Source organism: Thermobia domestica, chromosome 6, assembly GCF_964235325.1.
Source record: "Thermobia domestica chromosome 6, izTheDome1.hap1.1, whole genome shotgun sequence".
In the NCBI taxonomy this organism is placed as follows: Eukaryota; Metazoa; Arthropoda; class Insecta; order Zygentoma; family Lepismatidae; genus Thermobia; species Thermobia domestica.
Window position 1 is genome coordinate 82936963 of NC_137459.1, and position 20220 is coordinate 82957182.

At 37.5% G+C, this 20220-nt stretch overlaps 1 protein-coding gene across 1 annotated transcript; it reads right to left on the reverse strand.

Moving 5' to 3' along the window:
- Window positions 1-1048: 1048 nt before the first annotated feature.
- LOC145687701 (uncharacterized) lies at window positions 1049-18606 on the reverse strand. Its single transcript, XM_081761156.1, has 2 exons — window positions 18470-18606; window positions 1049-3668 (listed from the first exon to the last, which is right to left on the reverse strand). The coding sequence occupies exon 2, from the start codon at window positions 3649-3651 to the stop codon at window positions 2659-2661; it is 993 nt and encodes a 330-aa protein (XP_081617282.1). The 5' UTR covers window positions 3652-3668; window positions 18470-18606; the 3' UTR covers window positions 1049-2658.
- Window positions 18607-20220: the final 1614 nt, after the last annotated feature.

Genomic DNA, 20220 nt, shown 5'->3' on the forward strand with positions numbered 1-20220 from the left:
CATTTCATACCGATGGAATAAAAAAAAAAAAATCACTGATAGTGCTCAGTCTTTGAAAAAGACTAAATTCGTTGGTTTAAGTTTTGACCCCTGTAGCCCCTGCTCTATAATTGTTTCAAGTTCGAAAACGTTATTATTCCCCTTGTTTACCTTCATTATTAATATTCCCGGGCAAACAGCAGCTTGCGTGTGTATCTTCACTCCTGGGAGCGCCGTGGCTCAGTGGTAGTTCTTTCACGTGCGGTGCTTGGTGTCCCTGCTTCGATCCTAGCTCGCACCGTGTGGATTTTGTGCTAGAAAAACACCGTGCTCGTGGGATAATTCGGGGTTCTCCCGTTTCCTCCCACTTTCATCATTCCACTATTTCATTCATTTCTCATAATCACCATCTTTAGCCTAACCGGCATAACCGTGGAACGTAAAACTTAAAGATTTCATTTCATTTTTTCTCTTCACTCCTTTCATTTTCATACCTTTATTTTCACGTCGTGATTAATCCGATTATGTAGAAAAGCGTGATTAACTAAGCAAACTCATTACAATGAAAAGGCCGAACACGTGTTTCAGACTTTGATCGTTTTTGATTTTGAAAACGCTCCTGCGTACACTGTAAGTTATTACTCGGCACATTGTATATCACATCGTCATTAATTAATCATATAATAACTTTCTTTAAATAAAAAAAAAATAATAAAAACTTGTGACACTTATTGAAACGTTCAGGTTGCCAGCGGAGCAAGCAAGAAAATTTCTAACAAATCTGTTTCTTTGCTAACCGACAACAATATTGATTTCATAGGGAGCCAACACTTTATCTCGGCGACGCGACTCACTTAAAACACTTTTTCTTTCTTCTTGCTTGTTTGGCGCCCTCTTGCTATCAGCGCCTGGGGCCGCGGCTCCGCTGCACCCCCCCCCGGTTGTGTTGCTGTGACGTATTTATCTTCAGAATTAAACAACTTGAGCTACTAAGAAACCAACATTTGGGTGAATTGTTTACCAAATATTATTTGTTTTTATGAAAGTACAAAAGAAATTATTGCTGCTTGAACAATTTATTTTATAATGTGCATATTACATATTTGCATAAGTATAGAGGTGCATAACAATACAATATATATTGAATTATAACAAGTGCGTAAACAATAGTAATAAGAAAAAAGAATTACGACCAAACCCAGGACAAAATACAAGCTAGTCAACTTGATCCACTATTCACATTACAATATCAAGCATTACAGCTGCATAAACTGAATTAACGAAAGTGAGTACATTAACCATGTATTTTTTTCATCACCTACCTCCATAACTAACAATCCCAATTTATTTCAAAATATCGGATAATTTTCTTTTAGGATTACTGTACTTTTGTGGTACGTTGTATCAAATCAAAACTGAAGGTCAATTAAATTTATATGTTAACATATTACTATATCATAAGACACAAATATATATTTCATTCAGTAGAGACCAGGACACTCTTTTTATTCACCAATCGAAACAGAAGTGTTTTTTTAATCACAATTAACTACTTGGGTCATACTAGCTTTGCAATCTTAAATAACTTACACTAAAAATACTAATCGCTCAGCAAAACAACGCTTATTTAAAAAATAATAAATATGTGACAGTTTCGCAAATTAACTGAAGATATTGGCTTCTTTAGACACTATAAAAACGGGGGAAAATAAAAGTACAGTTAAAACAACACAAAGATGATGAAAAGAGAAAGAAATGTCAATTTTAAAGACGTGAGAGACACAGGACATAATATTAATTGGTGTGAGATTGAACTAGCACGGGAACAAAGGGTGTTAATAAGAAAGTGGAAGGAGGTCAGATTCATTAAAGAAAAAGAAAAAAAAACTGTGTTATGAATTGGAACACAGGATTTAAAATTGACGAACAATGGCGCAAGTTATTGGAAAGACTTACTTTGTAGCTTAGTTTTCTACTAGATCAGGGAAGGAAATAGGTTTGCGATGTTTGGTTTCATTTTTGTTAACTTTTGTTATGATTGGCTGAATCTGTTTTGATCAGCCAATCAGAGTTGAGAACCATTTTCTGGGCTCCTGTTATATTTAGATGCAACTCTTTCTTGTTTTTACAGTGTATGATGAAGCCAATATATTCAGTTAGTTGACGAAACTGTCACACGTTTATTATTTTTAAATAATTGTTGCTTTGCTGAGCGATTTGTATTTTTAACGCAAATAAAAAAATGCAATTAAAAGGTAATATTTATTAAATAAATGGATGTAATAGCTTTTCTCCAAAAAAGTTATAGTATTTACACACACGAGAACATAAATACTAATAATTTACAAAGTTGAATTATAAGTTGAATATCTTAAAGATATGAGCAACAGTTCTTCATTACCATTTTTTTTTTTTTTTGCGCCTTAGCTTTGGTCATATGTACCAAATAATCGTCAGCCGTTTGATCGCAAAACTCCGCCTCTTTTAAAGACCATTTAACCTTTATAATTAGTGAACCCTGTTACTTTCATTACTCTTGATGTTCATTTACATTGAAAAATCCTAGATAATTACCATATTAAGCTGTTCTGTACATCTTTGACCCCTTCACCTTCCATAGCCATCTATAAACTTTTATGTAAGAAAGTAGCGAGTTAGCCCACGAATTATATCTTAATATCACTCGAAAGTACCTTCCATACCAAACCCAATTGGCTTATAAAGGATTGGTTTACGAATAGCCATACTTTTTTCATAAGCCAAACGGTCTCCTTGGGGATCAGTTAGAATAGCCGCCACTTTGGAAATGAATTCCTCGTGCCACATCGGATTGATATATTCAAGCAGCTTAAGCAGGAAAACCATCTCGTCATACGACATTATTTTAGCAAGACCATACATAGCTTTAACATTCTCGTAATTAAAGAGGGAACCAATATATAGACCACGAACGTAAGTGGAATTAGACAATATCACACTAAGTAATATATTAAAGCCGCTAATTATGATTAAGGTAATAGAACAATACCACAGGAAGTAGGAGATGGTCTCTAGGTCGATACTCTTGAAATTAAGCATCTTCTCAATAGTGAACGGATGATAATGAAATGCGTGAAGAACACACGATATAAAAGAGTACACCGCAGCAATACCTAGGTTATAAATGTTACAAGCCACAAACTTGACAGTGTTGAGTCGGAATTTATGCATATTACCCACAACCATGTTTGCAACATAAGTAAGCTTATTGTTGGAAGGAACAGCCTTATTGATGCGACGAATAAATTTCTCTATCATGCCATCGTCAAATATTTCCCATATGACATTTGGTACAAATAGATGGACCAAAAAATGAATCGAAGACAATACCCACATGAAAACACACCAATCTTCACACAAATCTACAATCTTCTTTTCAATGCCATCACGAACTTCTATTTCCCCTGTTTCATTGTCGAAATAGATGATTTTGGAGCAGAGAGTTTCGGAAACGTTCATCTGCAAGATGGTCTCACTAGCAGCGAATAATCCAAACATTTCGTTGTGTACGACAGCAACACTGCATACTAGAACAACTGAGATGGCCATCCAGTAATATGTCATAAGAGTACCATTAGTAGCTGTCACAGTGGTGAATATGCCAGGATTGCCGGTTTTTCTCTGAGCCTTCATATTCAAGCGGGAGTAACCTGAAATAGAGAAAGGATGATGTATGACGTTAAAGTTATGCGTTTTATTAATTCATAATACAATATCACTTTTGATTTATACTCAACCATATTTTATTTAGCTATTACATACAAAGAATCATAGTTTTATTCAATAATAACTGAAATGTGCGTTCTTCGCACCGGGAGAATAGATTTATGAGAAATATTTGAATCCCCTTCTCCTTAGAATATTTATTTCAATGAAACTTTAATGAAAAAATACAGAAGATACGACACTTTTAAAGTAAATATTGAAACACCGTACTACCACAAAATACGCCTTTAATCAAATTGATGTGAATAAATAACCCAGCTTGAAGTGAGTACTGATTATCTTCCAAAAGTCATTTCAAATGGATCAGACGTTTTCTCGACCCGGAAAACTAACAATTCGACACAATCTCAGTCATTTATAACATTTTATTTTTCATCTCCAGCACCCCAACCTCTGCAAACGGAGTGAACTTTGACATAAACGGCAATGGAAGCGTCACTATTCATTCCAGCGACCCCGAAAACTATGGATTCGACACTAATATCAGTTATTTTCAATTATTTTTACATGACACAATTCTTCTTCACCGAGAGTGGTAATAGGGGCTAAACGGACTCAGGAGTGACAACAATTAACCTAGCGACGTTGAAAACTAATGATTTGACACTAATAATGGTCGTTTTTGATATTTTTAAATGCCACTATTTCATACCCTTGGGTAAAAATGAAGGCTTAAATCGGACATAAACGGCATAGAAAGTGTCACTATTTATCTGAGCAACCATCAAATACTATGGATTCGACACTAACGTCGGCCGTTTTCGACGACTTTTATGTCTTCCCCAACTACCTTAGGTGTGCAAGAGAAGTCTTACACTAGATGTGCAAAGGGAGTAACAATGTGCTGACACCAAAAAGCCGTTTGGTAGCCTAGAAATCCCAGTAAAAATTGCTTTAGGCTTGATGTGTTGACTACACGTTACTCACCTGAGAGCTGTCAGGTAGGATTAGGAATTTGGTAACAACTGAATTTGGGTTTTTTTCTGATTATACACCACTCAACTAAAACCATTCTAGTTGGCCTTCAAACTGAGTAACAATAGCATTTGGGTTCATATGAGGACCACACAAAACTCAACTAAATGCAGTCTGGTTGGCTTAGAAATCCAGTAAAAATTACTTTGAAGCCTTTGTGCTGACCACACATCACTCAGCTGAGAGTCGTTTGGTAGAACATAGTTCGGTGCTGTAATGTCAGGGAATTCGAAATTATTATTATTATTATTATTGGTAAATAAAGTATGGTTCTACGAATTGAATGCTGAAAAAGGGCCCTGAACTTCAGATCAACGAACCTACTAATGACCTCCACACAAAGAGTCAAATCTAGGAGCATGCACACATAAAGCATGGGCTTCAAATTGCCACAGACACACGCATTTCGGTTGAGCTGAGTTGATTTTAAGTTTAATGTTTCTTTCAGCAGCGAGACTATACGAAATGGGATCTATTAATTAACGTGGAATCCGAAACACATGAGCTCCCGCCGGGAACCGGACCCGTGTCTCCCACGCCAAAGGAGAGTGCGCTACCGCTTAGCCACGAAGGAGCTCAAACGCATTTTCGTGTAGATAGGAATATTGGTTGTTGACATTAATAATGAGTGAAACTTTTCAAGTAATACGATAAATAAGACACCAACTGATACGCAAGACTCGATCGATCGTTACCCAATAAAATAAAGATGGCCCTATTTCGAATTCGAGAGACTGTGGATGGTGGTCCTTATCAGCGTAAAGGAAGCCAGGCATACACAATCCAAAAGCGCATATTTCATAAATTGTCAACAGATGTAAAGGTTATTCTCTACAGGGTGTAATTCTCAGAAATGTTTTCAATCGAGTTTTCAGATATACCCTGATTTCAAGAAGGGTTCAAAGTATGCAGGAGGTAAATCTTGGCACCATGGACATCCAATGCTTTGGAGGGAAGGCGGAAGTGCTAGGAACCGGCAGATCCATGTTTCTTTGTGTTCGCAATAACGTGTGATGATATGTGGATGGGTGTGGGTATATTTCATGTTTTCTTCATTTATAAGCGTGAAAGAAAACATCGCACCATGTGTCTTCTAGAGTACGAGAGACCGTGGTGCTGACGATCCTTAACACTTCCGACATCGCGCTAAAGGATTCTGTGTTCATTGCTATCAAGGCTTATCGTTTGTCTACTTTGGACCAATCATAAAGTCAGAGCATGTCTCAAAATTTGGTTGATAGCATGTCTGGGAAATTCACCCCGCAGAGAATAATCCGTACACCTATTGAACATTGATGAAATATAAATTTTGGGATTGCGTATGCGTGACTTCCTTAGCGCTGATAAGGACAACCATCCACAGTCTCTCGAGATCGAAATAGGGCCTCTTGACATTTTGCTTTTTGGCGATTTTGGACAGCCCTAGCTCTGAAACTATGCACTTTTCGCCATAGGTCCATATGAACCTTTTCTCTTATTTTGATGTGAGGAACCACTTGTTAAAGTTTTTCGGTATAGTTCATTAACACCCTGTATATGTACTATCACGTTATTACGTTTCGTACTGTTTCTTTTACAATCACCTTACTGTCTTGTCTCTTTTTGTCACTCGAAAGTAAAAAAGAAAAGTGATCACACATTGTACTATAAAAATTACTAATTGCATGCACATATTAGAAAAATAATGCTTTGAATCTATATATCTTTGAAAAAGTCGATATCTTTTTAATGATCGCAGCGAAGATTCAAGATCTTCCGTGAAGTTATTTTTTTAAATTTCTGTTAACTTGCTATTTTACATCATTTTGAGCTTTGGAATAAAGTTTCATAAAATATATATCTTCATCATTGTCGTAAACATTTCATGAAAAAGTTTTTGTTAAAGCCAGCTAGTACTCATTGCTTTGTTAATATCAGAATCTTTTCAACAATGCCTTGTATATATCCACAAGATGGCACAGAAGGCTTATATAAAATATTTGTTGTAGCGTTTCTTTCTTTTCTTTCGTACGTATAGGGTGTTATTTTTCTAGTCTGGAAAATTTCTTGAAATCTTTTATGACATTCTACAAGCGTTTATTAAACACTGTGATTATTAAATAAGTGCACAAATTGTGAAGGATGACTCTTCAGTTCGAAAAAAGGACATGTAAGTTTAAGTATATTGTGAGACCAACAATCTCTAATCCTTTAAAATATTGTAAACAATCAGGTCAGTTGGTGAGTATTTCAAGTTATATGCCCGCAGCCAAACTCCCTGTATAAAAATTGTTGCGTGAGTACCTTAGGATTCTGAAACACGTATTTTTGGATCGGACACACACTAGTCCCTAAGTGAAGAATTCACCCGATTACGGTTGGTCCCATAGTTTTGGAGCTATGGACCTTTGAATTCCATTTTTCCATGTTTCCGGCGGCCTATAACTCCGAAATGACGGATTTCTGCACCCAGGTTGGTCTATCCTTTTTGCCTTATCTTGGTGTCAGGGATCACCTCCCGAACGTTGTCGATGTTGTTTCGAAACACCATGTATATACACAGGGTGTTAATGAACTAGACCGACAAACTGAAACAGATGATTCCTCACACCAATATAAGAAAACAAATGTTCAATGGACCCGTGGTCAAAAATGCATAGTTTCAGAGCTGGGACTGTCCAAAACCGTGGAAAAATGAACGTTGGGGGCGAATATCTCCAAAACTATTAGCTATCGAGCAAAGGCGGCATGCTTTTGTCTTAGACTTGTAATCTACTTTATCCAAAAATGCATGATTCTGAATCGTTCAGTGGCGGTACAAGGAAGTCCCCCACTGGAAGTGGGATCCCATATATTCCGTTAGAACAGATGGTTCTGATTCATGACACATGAAACAGCATCCCATCAAGTAACAAAAAGCAGTTGATACACCATCGATATTTTGAACAGAATTAAAATGGCAAAGGATTTTTGGTGTGTTGTACGTGCTTGCATAAGTACAGTAGGGACTGAATGTAGTGGATAAAAGGAAATTAAATAAAATTATTACATCTGCATCTTCATGACCTACAATCATGACCTGTATGCTAAAGGAGACAGACATTCATAATACCTAATGATTTTGGAAGAGTTTGTTTAATGAGGATTTACGAGAAAATGGGAGTATCCTCTCAAAAAAAGAAAAAAAAACGAAAATATGAACAATAGATACAATGTTCTTCATCACAAACTCACTTGGTCCCAGATCTAAGGTGGGAACCCTTGCCATAAGGTGCACACTACCACTGAGTTACCATGTACTCAATTTGCAGATTGTTTACAACGTATGGGAGCTGATGCCACATAAAACAACAATACTGGTTATGTAAGAAACAGAGGGAAAAGTGAGATCTCGAGAAGAGTTGGTAAAACTTATCCTCCTAGATTCATTTGAAACAAATTCACATTTCACAGTGTTGCCTTCTAGCCTAAAAGTGGCGGATAATTAAAGAAATATGAAAAGAGTTGGGGGAATAGAAATATGCTAGACAATGGAAGAATCGCAAGAAAGCCCGTGGGCACTTCTGGAAAGACACGTGCTCATTGCGATGACCAATATGGAAAGTTTCTTGGCCACGTGGGTCACGTTGTACGTAGTAATAGGAAATAGAACACATGGTATTGCTAGGCAGTCACAATGGTGAGAGTGTCATTGAATGAATGAGGAGCACACGGACATGTCTAAGAACAATCTACACTGAAAGTATCCCCTCTCTTCACCTCCTCCTCCCATCTTTGATGTATGAACACAGCGTAGAGGTCTGCACGGACTCGGGTCTAGAAAGCATATATCATTTTGGACTCGAACAGGGCTTGGCATGTAAACTTTTAAATATACAATCATATTTCTCTGGCCTTTTCGGGACTATGTAAACATACTGTACTTCGATATTTATTGGACCATTCTTTCTGGAGAACTTTTAACGCACAACTCCAAAATTAAATCTCTAATTGTTGTAAATAATAATACAATTTTCCGTTAATTGTTAAGTTTCTGTAATTCGGGCTTATTTCGGGCTCATTTGATTACCACACGGACTCGAGCCGGTCTCGGGTCTAAAGGATAAAATGGATTTGGGACTCAGGTCGGGCCTAACATTAAGAATTCATGGTCGGGACACACCCGAGATAAAAATTCCGTCCCGTGCAGACCTCTATCACAGGGACAGCGAAAATGAATTGCAAGTAAATTGAAAACTGCAAGTGAGGGGTGTACTCACATTGGCCAGCCACAATGGATGAATATCATCATGCACCGCCTTGTAATCAAGGAATCAGGGATTCGATTCCTAGAGGTTACAAGAGGCAACATTGTGAAATGTTAACTTATTTCAATCAAATTTAGGAGAATAAGTTTTCCAACTCTTCTCGAGATATTTACCTCCTCACTTTTCCCTCTGTTTGTTACATAACCAGCATTGTTGCATTTACGTGTCATCAGCTCCCATACGTTGTAAACAATCTATGGCAAAAGGGGTACAGGTAGCTCAGTGGTAGTGTGCACCTTATAACAAGGGGACTCAATTTAGATCTGCGACCAAGTGAGTTTGTGATGAAGAACATTGTATATATTGTTCTTATTTTCGTTTTTATTTTTATTTTATTTCATTTTATTTTTTTTGCGAGGATACTTCCATTTTCTCGCAAACCCTCATGGAATCAATTCTTCCAAAATTACGGATGGGAACGAGTGAGTTCGGGCGAGGTTTCTTTGAAACTCGACTCGACTCGAAACAAACATCTTTGAACTCGACTGGAAAAAGTTCCTCCACCTCGACTCGAATTCGGATCGAGTTTCGAATCGAGTCGAGCCAAATCGGGCCAAATTCTGTGTGTAGTTTGAAGTAGGTCCTATTCTCTCCAAGTATCCTACATAGACAATATAATTATTATCAATGATACTACTACTACTACTACTACTACTACTACTACTACAAATTATTATTATAAAAATACTCCGTGTATAAACATGAAAGATAGGCGGTTTGTATCTGAATACTAAAAACTAGTTGACTGCCGATCTTGGTAGTTGTGAAATTTTAGGAAGCAACTACGTTCACGAAGTTCTGGGTTTGAGTTCTGGAGGAGTAAGTATTCGGGATCGAGCCAAAACATGTTAATAATGTTCAAAATTGCTCGGCCCGGGATTAGGGTTGTCAACGGCTCGAGCGACTCGGCTCATAGCTCATTCACTATCGAGCCGAAGAGAGAAGTGAAAGAAGTGAACCGAAACAACAGCTCACTCAACCGAGCCGGCTCGATCCATCGGCTCAGTTAACTCGAGTCGAATCGAATCTGCTCGAGTCGATGGTTCACCTGAGCCGAGTCGGTGACTCATCCAAATCGAGCCCGCTCGAGCTGCTCGCTCAATTGAACCGACCCGACCCGATTGACATCACTACACGGGTTGGGCCTCTGCTTGGGCTAAAAAATTCGACCGTGCAGTTCTCAGCCTTGATGGTAAGAACTACAGTATATATTTACTTATTTTGGTGTTCACGACATTTGATGCCGTCTCGTTATAAAAATCCTGTATCGTCTCGTTATCGAGAAGAGACAAGATGAGAGTACTGTTCCGTCTCGTGAACGATACTAAAAGTATTCCACATTACTGCTTACATTTCTCATGGCTTTCTCTCTCCAGTCCAATCAGGCAATAATTTCAAAACGAGCTAAAACGAGTTGAACGAGCGAGGAGTTTATCAAACTCGACTCAACTCGAAACTCGATCTCAAAAACAGTGACTCGGTTCGAAACTCGATTCGAGGAAATTACCTTTGACTCTACTCGTGCCCATCCCTATCCAAAATCATTACGTATTATTAATGTCTGTCTCCTTTAGCATACAGGTCATGATTGTGGGTCATCAAGCTGCAGCTGTGATGATTTTATTTAATTTCCTTTTATCCATTACATTCAGTCCCTACTGTACTTATGCAAACACGTACAACACACAAAAACTCCTTTGCCACCTTAATTCTGTTCAAAATATGAATGGTCTGTCAACTGCTTTTTGTTACTTGATGGGATGCTGTTCCATTTGTCATAAATCTGATCCATCTGTTCTAATGGAATATATGGGACCCTCCACTTCCTGTGCGGGACTCCCCTGCACCTCATCTGAACGATTCAGAATCATGCATTTTTGGATAGTGCAGATTAGAAGTCTAAGACAAAAATATGCCGCCTTAGCTTAATGGGTAATAGTTTTGGAGATATTCGCCCCCAAAGTTAATTTTTCCACGGTTTTGGACAGTCATAGCTCTGAAACTATGCACTTTTGACCACGGGTCCATATAAACTGTTTTCCTTATTTAGATGTGGTGTAATCGCCTGTTTCAGTTTGTCGGTCCAATACATTAACACACCCGATATATATATATATATATATATATATATATATATATATGTATATTATAAAACTAGCAGCGTTCACCCCGCTTCGCTGGGGTCACCCCGGAACGCAATAAACTTTGTTACTTAGATAATTTTTACTTTTTCGCTTTCAAGTGATATGATAAAAACCATAGAAGATTGCAGTAAATGTTAACATTATATCGCCTGTCATTTATGTTAACCCGCCGAGTGACACGGTCATGTGGGTTGCATATAAATACGGTTAGATTTAGCTATGATGAGCTAACAAAGGATTTCTACGTTATGGACACTTGAATGGTCAATTATCTCAAGACACTGGTAATTGAAAATTAAAGTGATATGATAAAAACCATCTAGGGTCCAAATCTTAATAACCCCCCAAAAATGAAAGAAATTGGTTCAGCCGTATTAGCGTGATGAGCTAACAAAGGATTTGTACGTTCTCTTTTATATATATAGATTGAAAGTGAGTATCTTTGTGACTTTTAATCTCTTGAACCGACCGACCGATCTCGATCAAATTTTCAATGTAAATGAGGTTCAGAACTGGTATGATTTCTATCATTTCACTTTGACGGAGCAACGTAGGGAAGGGCATGGAGGGGGATATATTCAAAAATCAATAAATATAAAAATAAAAGTGACTATGTTCGTGAATTAATTACTTTTGAACCACCCTATCGATCTCAATCAAATTTTCAACATATATGAAGTTCAAACCTGGGAAGTCTTTTATCATTTCATTTTGACATTAGATCTTAGGGAAGGGGGAGGGGAGGACGGGAAAAATATGAAAATAAATAAAACTTAATAACTCTTGAACCACCCGACCGATCTTGATCAAACTTTCAACATAGATGAGGTTTGGCCCTGGGGTGTTTTGTTCATTTTACTTTTACAGTGCAACGAAGGGGAGGGGGAGGTATATGTCAAAAAAGTAAAAATAAAAGTGACTGTTTTTGTGACTTCATCACGCTTAAACCACCCGACCAATCTTTAAAAAAAGTCAACATACATGAGGTTCGGGCCTGAGGTGGTTTCTATCATATCACTTTAACGGAAGAACTTAGAAGAGGGGAAGGGGAGGGGAGAAATCTATAAAAATAAATAAAACTCAATAACTCTTGAGCCACCAGACCTATCTTGATCAAGCTTTCAACATAGGTAAGGTTCGGGCCTGGGATGTTTTCGTTATTTCACTTTTACGGTTGAACCTAGAGAAGGGGGAGGGGAAGATATATGTAAAAAGAATAAAAATAAAACTTACCGTCTTTGTGACTTCATTACGCTTTAACCACAGGACCGATCTTAATAAAAGTTTTAATATGGATGAAGTTTGCACCTGGGGTGGTTTTTATCATATTACTTTGCCGGTAGACCTTAGAGGAGGGGTAGGGGAGGGGACAAATATATAAAAATAAATAAAACTTAATAACTCTTGAACCACCCAACCGATCTCGATTAAATTTTCAACACAGATGGCGTTCGCGCTTGGAATATTTTTTATCATTTAACTTTGACGGTGCAACGTGGGGGAGAGGAGATATGTACGTAAAAATATAAAAATGGAAGTGACTGTCTATGTGACTTCACTCTTGAACTACCTGACCGATCTCGTTCAAATTTTCAACAAAGATGAGGTTCGGGCCAGGAATGGTATTTATCTATCCACTTTGACGATAGAACCTGGGGGAGGAGATAGGAGGGGGAGATATATATATATACAATAAATAAAACTTAATAACTCTTGAACCACCGGACCGATCTTGATCAAATTTTCAACCCAGATTAAGTTCGAAAATGAGATGATTTTTGTCATATCACTTTGACGATGTAACTTAAAGGAGGGGAAAGTCATTTACAAATGATCGAAAACGACCGACGATTAGTGTCGAATCTATAGTTTTTGACGTCGCTGAGATAAACAGTGACACTTCCGATGCCATTTAAATCCAAATTGAGAACCGCAAAAATTGTGCGAGGGGAGGGATATATATATATATATGCTATGTGACCAAAAATATCCGAACATCTGGCTGAAAACGACTTACAAGTTCATCGCGCCCTCCATCGGTACTGCTGGAATTCAATATGGTGTTGGCCCACCCTAAGTTTTGATGATAGCTTCCACTCTCGCAGGCATACTTTCAATCAGGTGCTGGAAGGTTTTTTGGAGAATGGCAGCCCATTCTTCACGGAGTGCTGAACTGAGGAGAGGTATCGATGTAGGTCGGTGAGGTCAGTGTTCCAAAACATCCCAAAGATGTTCTATAGGATTGAAATCAGGACTCTGTGCAGCCCAGTTCATTACAGGGATGTTATTGTCGTGTAACCACTCCGCCACAAGCCGTGTAGTATGAAAAGGTGCTCGATCGTGTTTAAAGATGCAATCGCCATCCTCGAATTGCTCTTCAACAGTGGGAAGCAAGAAGGTGCTTAAAACATCAGTGTATGTCTGCACTGTGAGAGTGCCACGGAAAACAACAAGGGGTGCAAGTCCCCTCCAAGAAAAACACGACCACACCATAACACCACCACCTCCGAATTTTACTGTTGGCACTGTACACGGTGACAGATGACGTTCACCGGACATTCGCCATACCCACACCCTGCCATCGGATTGCCACATTGTGTACCGTGATTCGTCACTCCACACAATGTTTTTCCACTGTTAAATCGTCCAATGTTTACGCTCCTTACACAACGCGAGGCGTCCTTTGGCATTTATCTGCGTGATGTGTGGCTTATGAGTAGTCGCTCGACCATGAAATCCAAGTTTTCTCACCTCACGCTTAACTGTCATAGTACTTGGAGTGGATCCTGATGCAGTTTGGAATTCCTGTGTGATGGTCTGGATAGATGTCTGCCTATAACATTTTACGACCATCTTCAATTGTCGGCGGTCTCTGTCAGTCAATAGACGAGGTCGGCCTGTACGCTTTTGTGTTGTACGTGTTCCTTCACGTTTCCGCTTCACTATCACATCAGACACAGTGGACCTAGGGATGTTTAGGAGTATGGAAATCTCGCGTACAGACTTCTGACACAAGTAACACCCGGTCACCTGACCACGTTCGAAGTCCATGAGTTCCGCGGAGCGCCCCATTCTGCTTTCTCACGATGTCTAATGACTACTGAAGTCGCTGATAATGAGTACCTGACAGTAAGTGGCAGCACAATGCACCTAATATGAGAAACGTATGTTTTTGGGGGTATCCGGATACTTTTGATGACAAAGTGTATATATATATATATATATATATATATATATATATATATATATATATATATATATATATATATATATATATATATATAATCAAAATTTTCAATATCAGTATCGAATTCATACTTTTCGGGATCTCTGAGATAAACAATGACACTTTCGATGCCGTGGCCCGCAACATGGGGAGGAGAGGGGATATATAAAAATCATCAAAAATGACCAATATCAACCAGCGCTTTAATAATAGTAAAAAGTGACTGACTAACGAAACATATTTTTTCTTACTTTAACCCAGCGAAACGGATACTTGATGCTAGTATATATATATATATATATATGTGTGTGGGGGGGGGAGTGTTTTTCATTAAGGTTAAGCGTCCGTTTCACCAGCGAGGCTATGTGATACGTAGACATAACCTGCAGCGTAATGTGGAATATGAACCACATGAGCCTCTGCCAGAAATTGAACCCACGTACACTAACGATATAGACACGACGGATTTTTTCATATATGTATATATATAAATCATCCAAACAGGATCAAATGTGGAGTGGTTTTAGACCTAAACCTGCTGAAGAAATGTGTCAAATATTACATTATGCAGACTTTGCATTCTCCCGAGTTTTGCAATATAAAAATTTCTAAGTCATTTTAAATAATAATAATAATAATAATAATAATAATAATAATAATAATAATAATAACAATAATAACCAACCGAGATGAAACAAATTCAGAAGCTTCAAAGCATGCAAAGCTGTGAAACACTGTTTCTGTTGTCGAGTCGAGTTTTTTCCGGGCCAAACCTGGCCACCAAATAAATATAGCAATCAAGTTGCTAGGGAATAGGCTACTTGCCCATCTAATTTTGTTCAGATTCGGCCAGTAATTACCAAGAAATAGTACCAAATGCAAGGCAAGCAGAGCCTGTCCCTAGCCAAGCCGGGCCACCGAATATAGGATTTTTGTATTATTATTGATTTAACCATGAGCTATTTGTTCGCCAAATTTAGTTCAGATCTGGACAACAGTTACCGAGAAGTAAGGTGGCAGATGGAAGGTGAGTCGAGCCTATCCTAACCTATCCCTGTTCGAACCACTTACCAAATATAGCATTTTTTTTTATTTGTTTGGCAATGATCTATTTGTCAGGATCCGGTGAGTAATTTCCAAGAAATAAAATATCATATACGCATACACACACACACACACACACACAAACACACATACACACAAACAACTATATATATATATATATATATATATATACAAACACACGCCTCCAGAGTGAAACTATAGGCTCCCGTATGCTTACGCCTGGAGCATTTAATGAAAGTTGACAGGTCAAAATAATAAATTATGAAACCTAATGAATTCTGATTTCGTTCTTCAGGATTAAGCGTATGTTAAACAATACATGGAAGCCACACTTCTAACAAAGTATTGCTCAACTTCTACTGCTAAGAGAAAATATTCCAACTATTAATCCATTTTGAAAGAAAAAAAAAAAAAAAACTATAACAAACACCACACAATAGAATAATTCTCTTCATTTAACTCAATATAATTGCTTAATACACATTACACTTGAGCGGATCGGAGAAACACAATGGTAATGAAATTAAGTTATTAGGTGAAATGGGTTGGGATCAAACCACAGAATAGTATGTGGGTAGTTTAAGTTCGGAGTTGTACATACAGATGGAAGGGGGCGTTAGTTTGTTGTGTGTCACTGCATTGCATTGGAATGTTAAACTTTGTTTTCCAGTTTATTAGAAAGTTTTTTTTTTTAAAATGTAACTTACCATTGTCTTCCATTGAGTTCATCATCTATCTTAATGTGATGGTTTGCCTGCTCCAAGAGTATATTTTTAAATATAGGAAAATTTTAACTTCATTAGGACTTTTAGGAATATTCGTGTACAGGGTCGGACTGACTACTGGTTCGCCTCGGCAGCTGACATATTGTGGTGGCCCCGAATTATTAATCTCACCAGTCACCATTACCCCAACTGCCCACTGTTTTCCCACAATAAAAACAACACACTATTCTTTAGTAGCCACACCATACATTATGTCATAAAGGTAACAAAATCAGGATATATGTTATGTAACAATATGTATGAGAGTAAAACAAACAGAATTTTAACTTAAGCATTCTAGACAGCTCGGTGGAATTAGCCGCAATATCATCTATTGCCTTGTGATAATCGAAATGAAAATCCCTTAAATCGCCGTGATATCATAAATCATGAAAGTGATCTCTTTCTGTTGGATTTCAAATTGTTATTTTTCCTGGGCCAAGAAGCTAAGACTTGTATTGTCAGGCTAGGGTGACCAAATCGTCAACTAGAAAAAATGGGACAACCTTTTACTTTTGGATAGGTTGTTCCCCTAAATATATATTTTTGCCTCTCTGTTCTCTCTCTCTCTCTCTCTCTCTCTCTCTCTGTGTATCTCTCACAAAAAGGGGCAAATTTACAATTTCTCGTTTTAAAACCTATTGAAAAGATTGTGGAATTAATTAAATAACAAGTAACTATCAGCAACAAACAAAAAATGAAATTTTGAAAACTATTAAAAATATATGAAACATTTATCAATATCTGTCAATCAACAAAATCTGTCACCGGCAGAATTTATAACGAACTACTCTCAGCATCGGATTCCAACTCCCTTTATTTATTTTCTCTTACTTTTAAACATTATTTCACTGAGAACTAGTTTCTTTTTACTTTCACATTTCAAGTCCTATACTTTTGTTCCTCTTTCGTAAATGACAGTATGTTACATCTTAGTTAAATCACGGAAACACTGTACTGTACTGATGACAGCGCCTCAGTGTTCCACCGCCCGAAACAGAGAGTAAAAGCAGTTTGTTTTTCATAAGACTTTCAGCCCCTTGCACTGTTCTCTACGGAGTGGAAGTCTTGGAGTGGGAGGCGTAGAAGGGAAAACAGTGCAGCCACCACATCCAATATCGCAAACGTTGTAATGACGTTACTCAGTAATTAGACATATTCCAATATAATCACATAGCTTAGAAAATAATAATATAAATTAGGAAATTTTAGATTGGAAAGTTTTTTGTACCCAATGTATGTAAATACGGGACAGTTTGGCTTCCCGGGAAAGTTTTTCGGGACACCGGGAATGGTAGTGAAAAAATGGAACAATCTCGTTTTTGCGGGACGGTTGGTCATCCTATGTCATGCCTTTTATATTCCGCTATAGGAAGCGTCAATCGTGTTAGATTTCACTATTGTTTTTGTTTACACCGACATGACTCTGAGGGTGGCATGGAGCATTCTTACTTTGTAGGGGACGTGAGACGCAACAAAATGTTAATGAAACGCTTGAAAAGCTTTATGAATGCTGGTTCCCGCCATGACTGTTCACGACAATATTAGTTGCCTCACACGTTTTCCACATTTTTCTCTTTTTCGTGACCTCCTATCTTTATTAAAGTTTTTATTTGGCCCCTGTCTGAACGCCTGTCCCCGCCTAGCAACCTGGGCCTGTTCATGTAAATCTCAATTACAAAGGAAATTATCGTAGGCAATAGCCAATACTAGAAAAGTTTACTAAGAAAATACTTACAGGGTTAAGAATTAAAGAAAATGAGGAAATGAAATCTTTGAGTTTAACGTCCCACGGTGATACCCTTTAGGCTAAGGGAGACGATGATTAAGGCAACTGAATGATGATGGAAGAATTGGTGGAATGAGAAAGTGGGCGGAAACGGGAGTACGAAGAGAAAACTCACAGACACGATGTCGTCCACCACAAGCTTTCTTCAGCGGAGATCGAATCAGGAACGCCACACAGCAGAAGTAAATACTCTACCACTGAGCCACCGTGCCCACTGAAAAAAATTAGGAGAGTTCTAAGACATTTTATGAGAAACTGTATATGCAGAAGGCTAAGTAACTGTATACACTTGGATACGGTTAAATTGTAAGTAAGAAAGCAAAAATAGAAAGAAAGATGCTCATACACAACTCAACCCTCCCCATATATATAAAGGAAGAAATAAAGAGATCTAGATTTAAAGTTAAATTATTAACCAAAGTAAGAAATAAAGATGTTATAAATGCTCTAAAATTAACTTCAGTAAACTAACTTACCTTCAAAGGCGTTTTCGAATTGAAACTTCAAATTTTGCAACCGCTGCCGCGCTGCCAACCAGTGCTGTTAACTCAATCACGCATGCGCATATGCACAATCGAAAAAAGAAAGAAAAATACTGAAATGAATGACCGCGTGTTAGCACTATGCGGGAGCACTTCTAAAACTAATAATTTCATGAGGAAGTCTCTTGTATAAACTCTAGTGATGCCTTCGCGCATGCGCAAATTTAAGTAGCTCTGCTTTCGTAGAGAGAAACAGTTCCTATATAAACTATTATTTTGATATAAAATTTTAGTAGTAAAATAATAAAATTTTCCAGTGTTGAAAAATAAAAACACTAACTTTGTTGCCTTTTGAACTCCACATACTGCTTTTAAATCAAAAGTAAGAAATAAATGATGTAGAAGAAAAGAATCATAACATTTTCGATCACAAAAAAGTCGATACATCCAGTTCTATATCGAATTATATATATTCGACCTTTTGTGAATCACTCAAATACATATGACAAAACTTTTTCCTCTAATTATTATTATTATTATTATTATTATTATTATTATTATTATTATTATTATTATTATTTTATGGAATTTAACATCACTTCTGTGGCCCCGCACAGTGTAGTCGCTAACGCTCTCGCCTTCGGTGCGAGCAGTCCCGTGTTCGATTCCCGGTCGGGGCACTCGGTCGAAAAAAGTGTAGAAAGTTTTTTTCAGACTAGCCATTCTGAATGAGGTTTTACTGGGTTTTCCTCATTGACACGAGGCAAATGCCACGGTGGTATCTTACTTATAGGTCCCAGGCCGCTTTCTTTCTTTCTCAATCTTTTCTTCCTTTCCTTTCCCCAGATAGTGTGCTCGCCGAGGAACGTCATCCTTCATACGTGACGTGCCAAATGGCCTTAGATGCCGAAAACAAAGAAATCTAAATCCTAAAATATTACTTATGACGTTAAATAATTGGTGAAGAGCTAATATTTTCCTTTACTTTGGTAACGCTTATTTGAGAGCTTAAAATATTTCTATCATTACCTTAGGTTTCTATCATCAGCCATTTTCTATAAGCAGTATCTTAAGAACTCTCCCTTCAGTCTTTTTTTTACTATAGTTTTCTATTTTCAGTCTAATCTTTCTTGAGTTTGAGTTTATCGTCGCTTTCAGCAGTGAGGCTATATGAGACGTGGTCCTACTGATTAACTTGGAATCCCAACCACATGAGCTCCCGCCGGGAACCAAACGATTGTCTTCCACGCCAAAGGTACGTCCGCTAACCGCTTGGCCACGAAGGAGCTCTTTAACTTTTTCTTCGTATCTTTATTCATTATTTCATAACTTCTTGGTCCGATAGTATACGGTACCTAGAACTGAGTCATGAAGTAGAAAACTGTTATTATACAGATGCTTCATACTCTTCAAGTTGCAGTCGGAATTGAATTTATAACCAACCTGATGGAGTAAAACATAAATTAATTATCTATAAATAATAAAAATATAATAAATAAAAAAAATTGAAATATAACTAACAAACTCCACTTTAACTTACATAGAAACGCAATTTTCTTTCTGAAATATCAGACAACCAACGACAAGATCGCTTTAAAATATCAGAAATGAATTAATAATACTGCTTTCTCATGTAACTTTCATGTGAAAGAAATAAGGGCAGACCACTGGAGGGACTGTTTAGTTTCAGATTGCATTTTTCCGTGGTCATTTGACTAAATACACTATTTTGGAATTTTCAGATA

Excerpts from the sequence above, each read along its gene's own strand:
- LOC145687701 (XM_081761156.1), bottom strand. The coding sequence starts at position 3,651 with ATGAAGGCTCAGAGAAAAACCGGCAATCCTGGCATATTCACCACTGTG.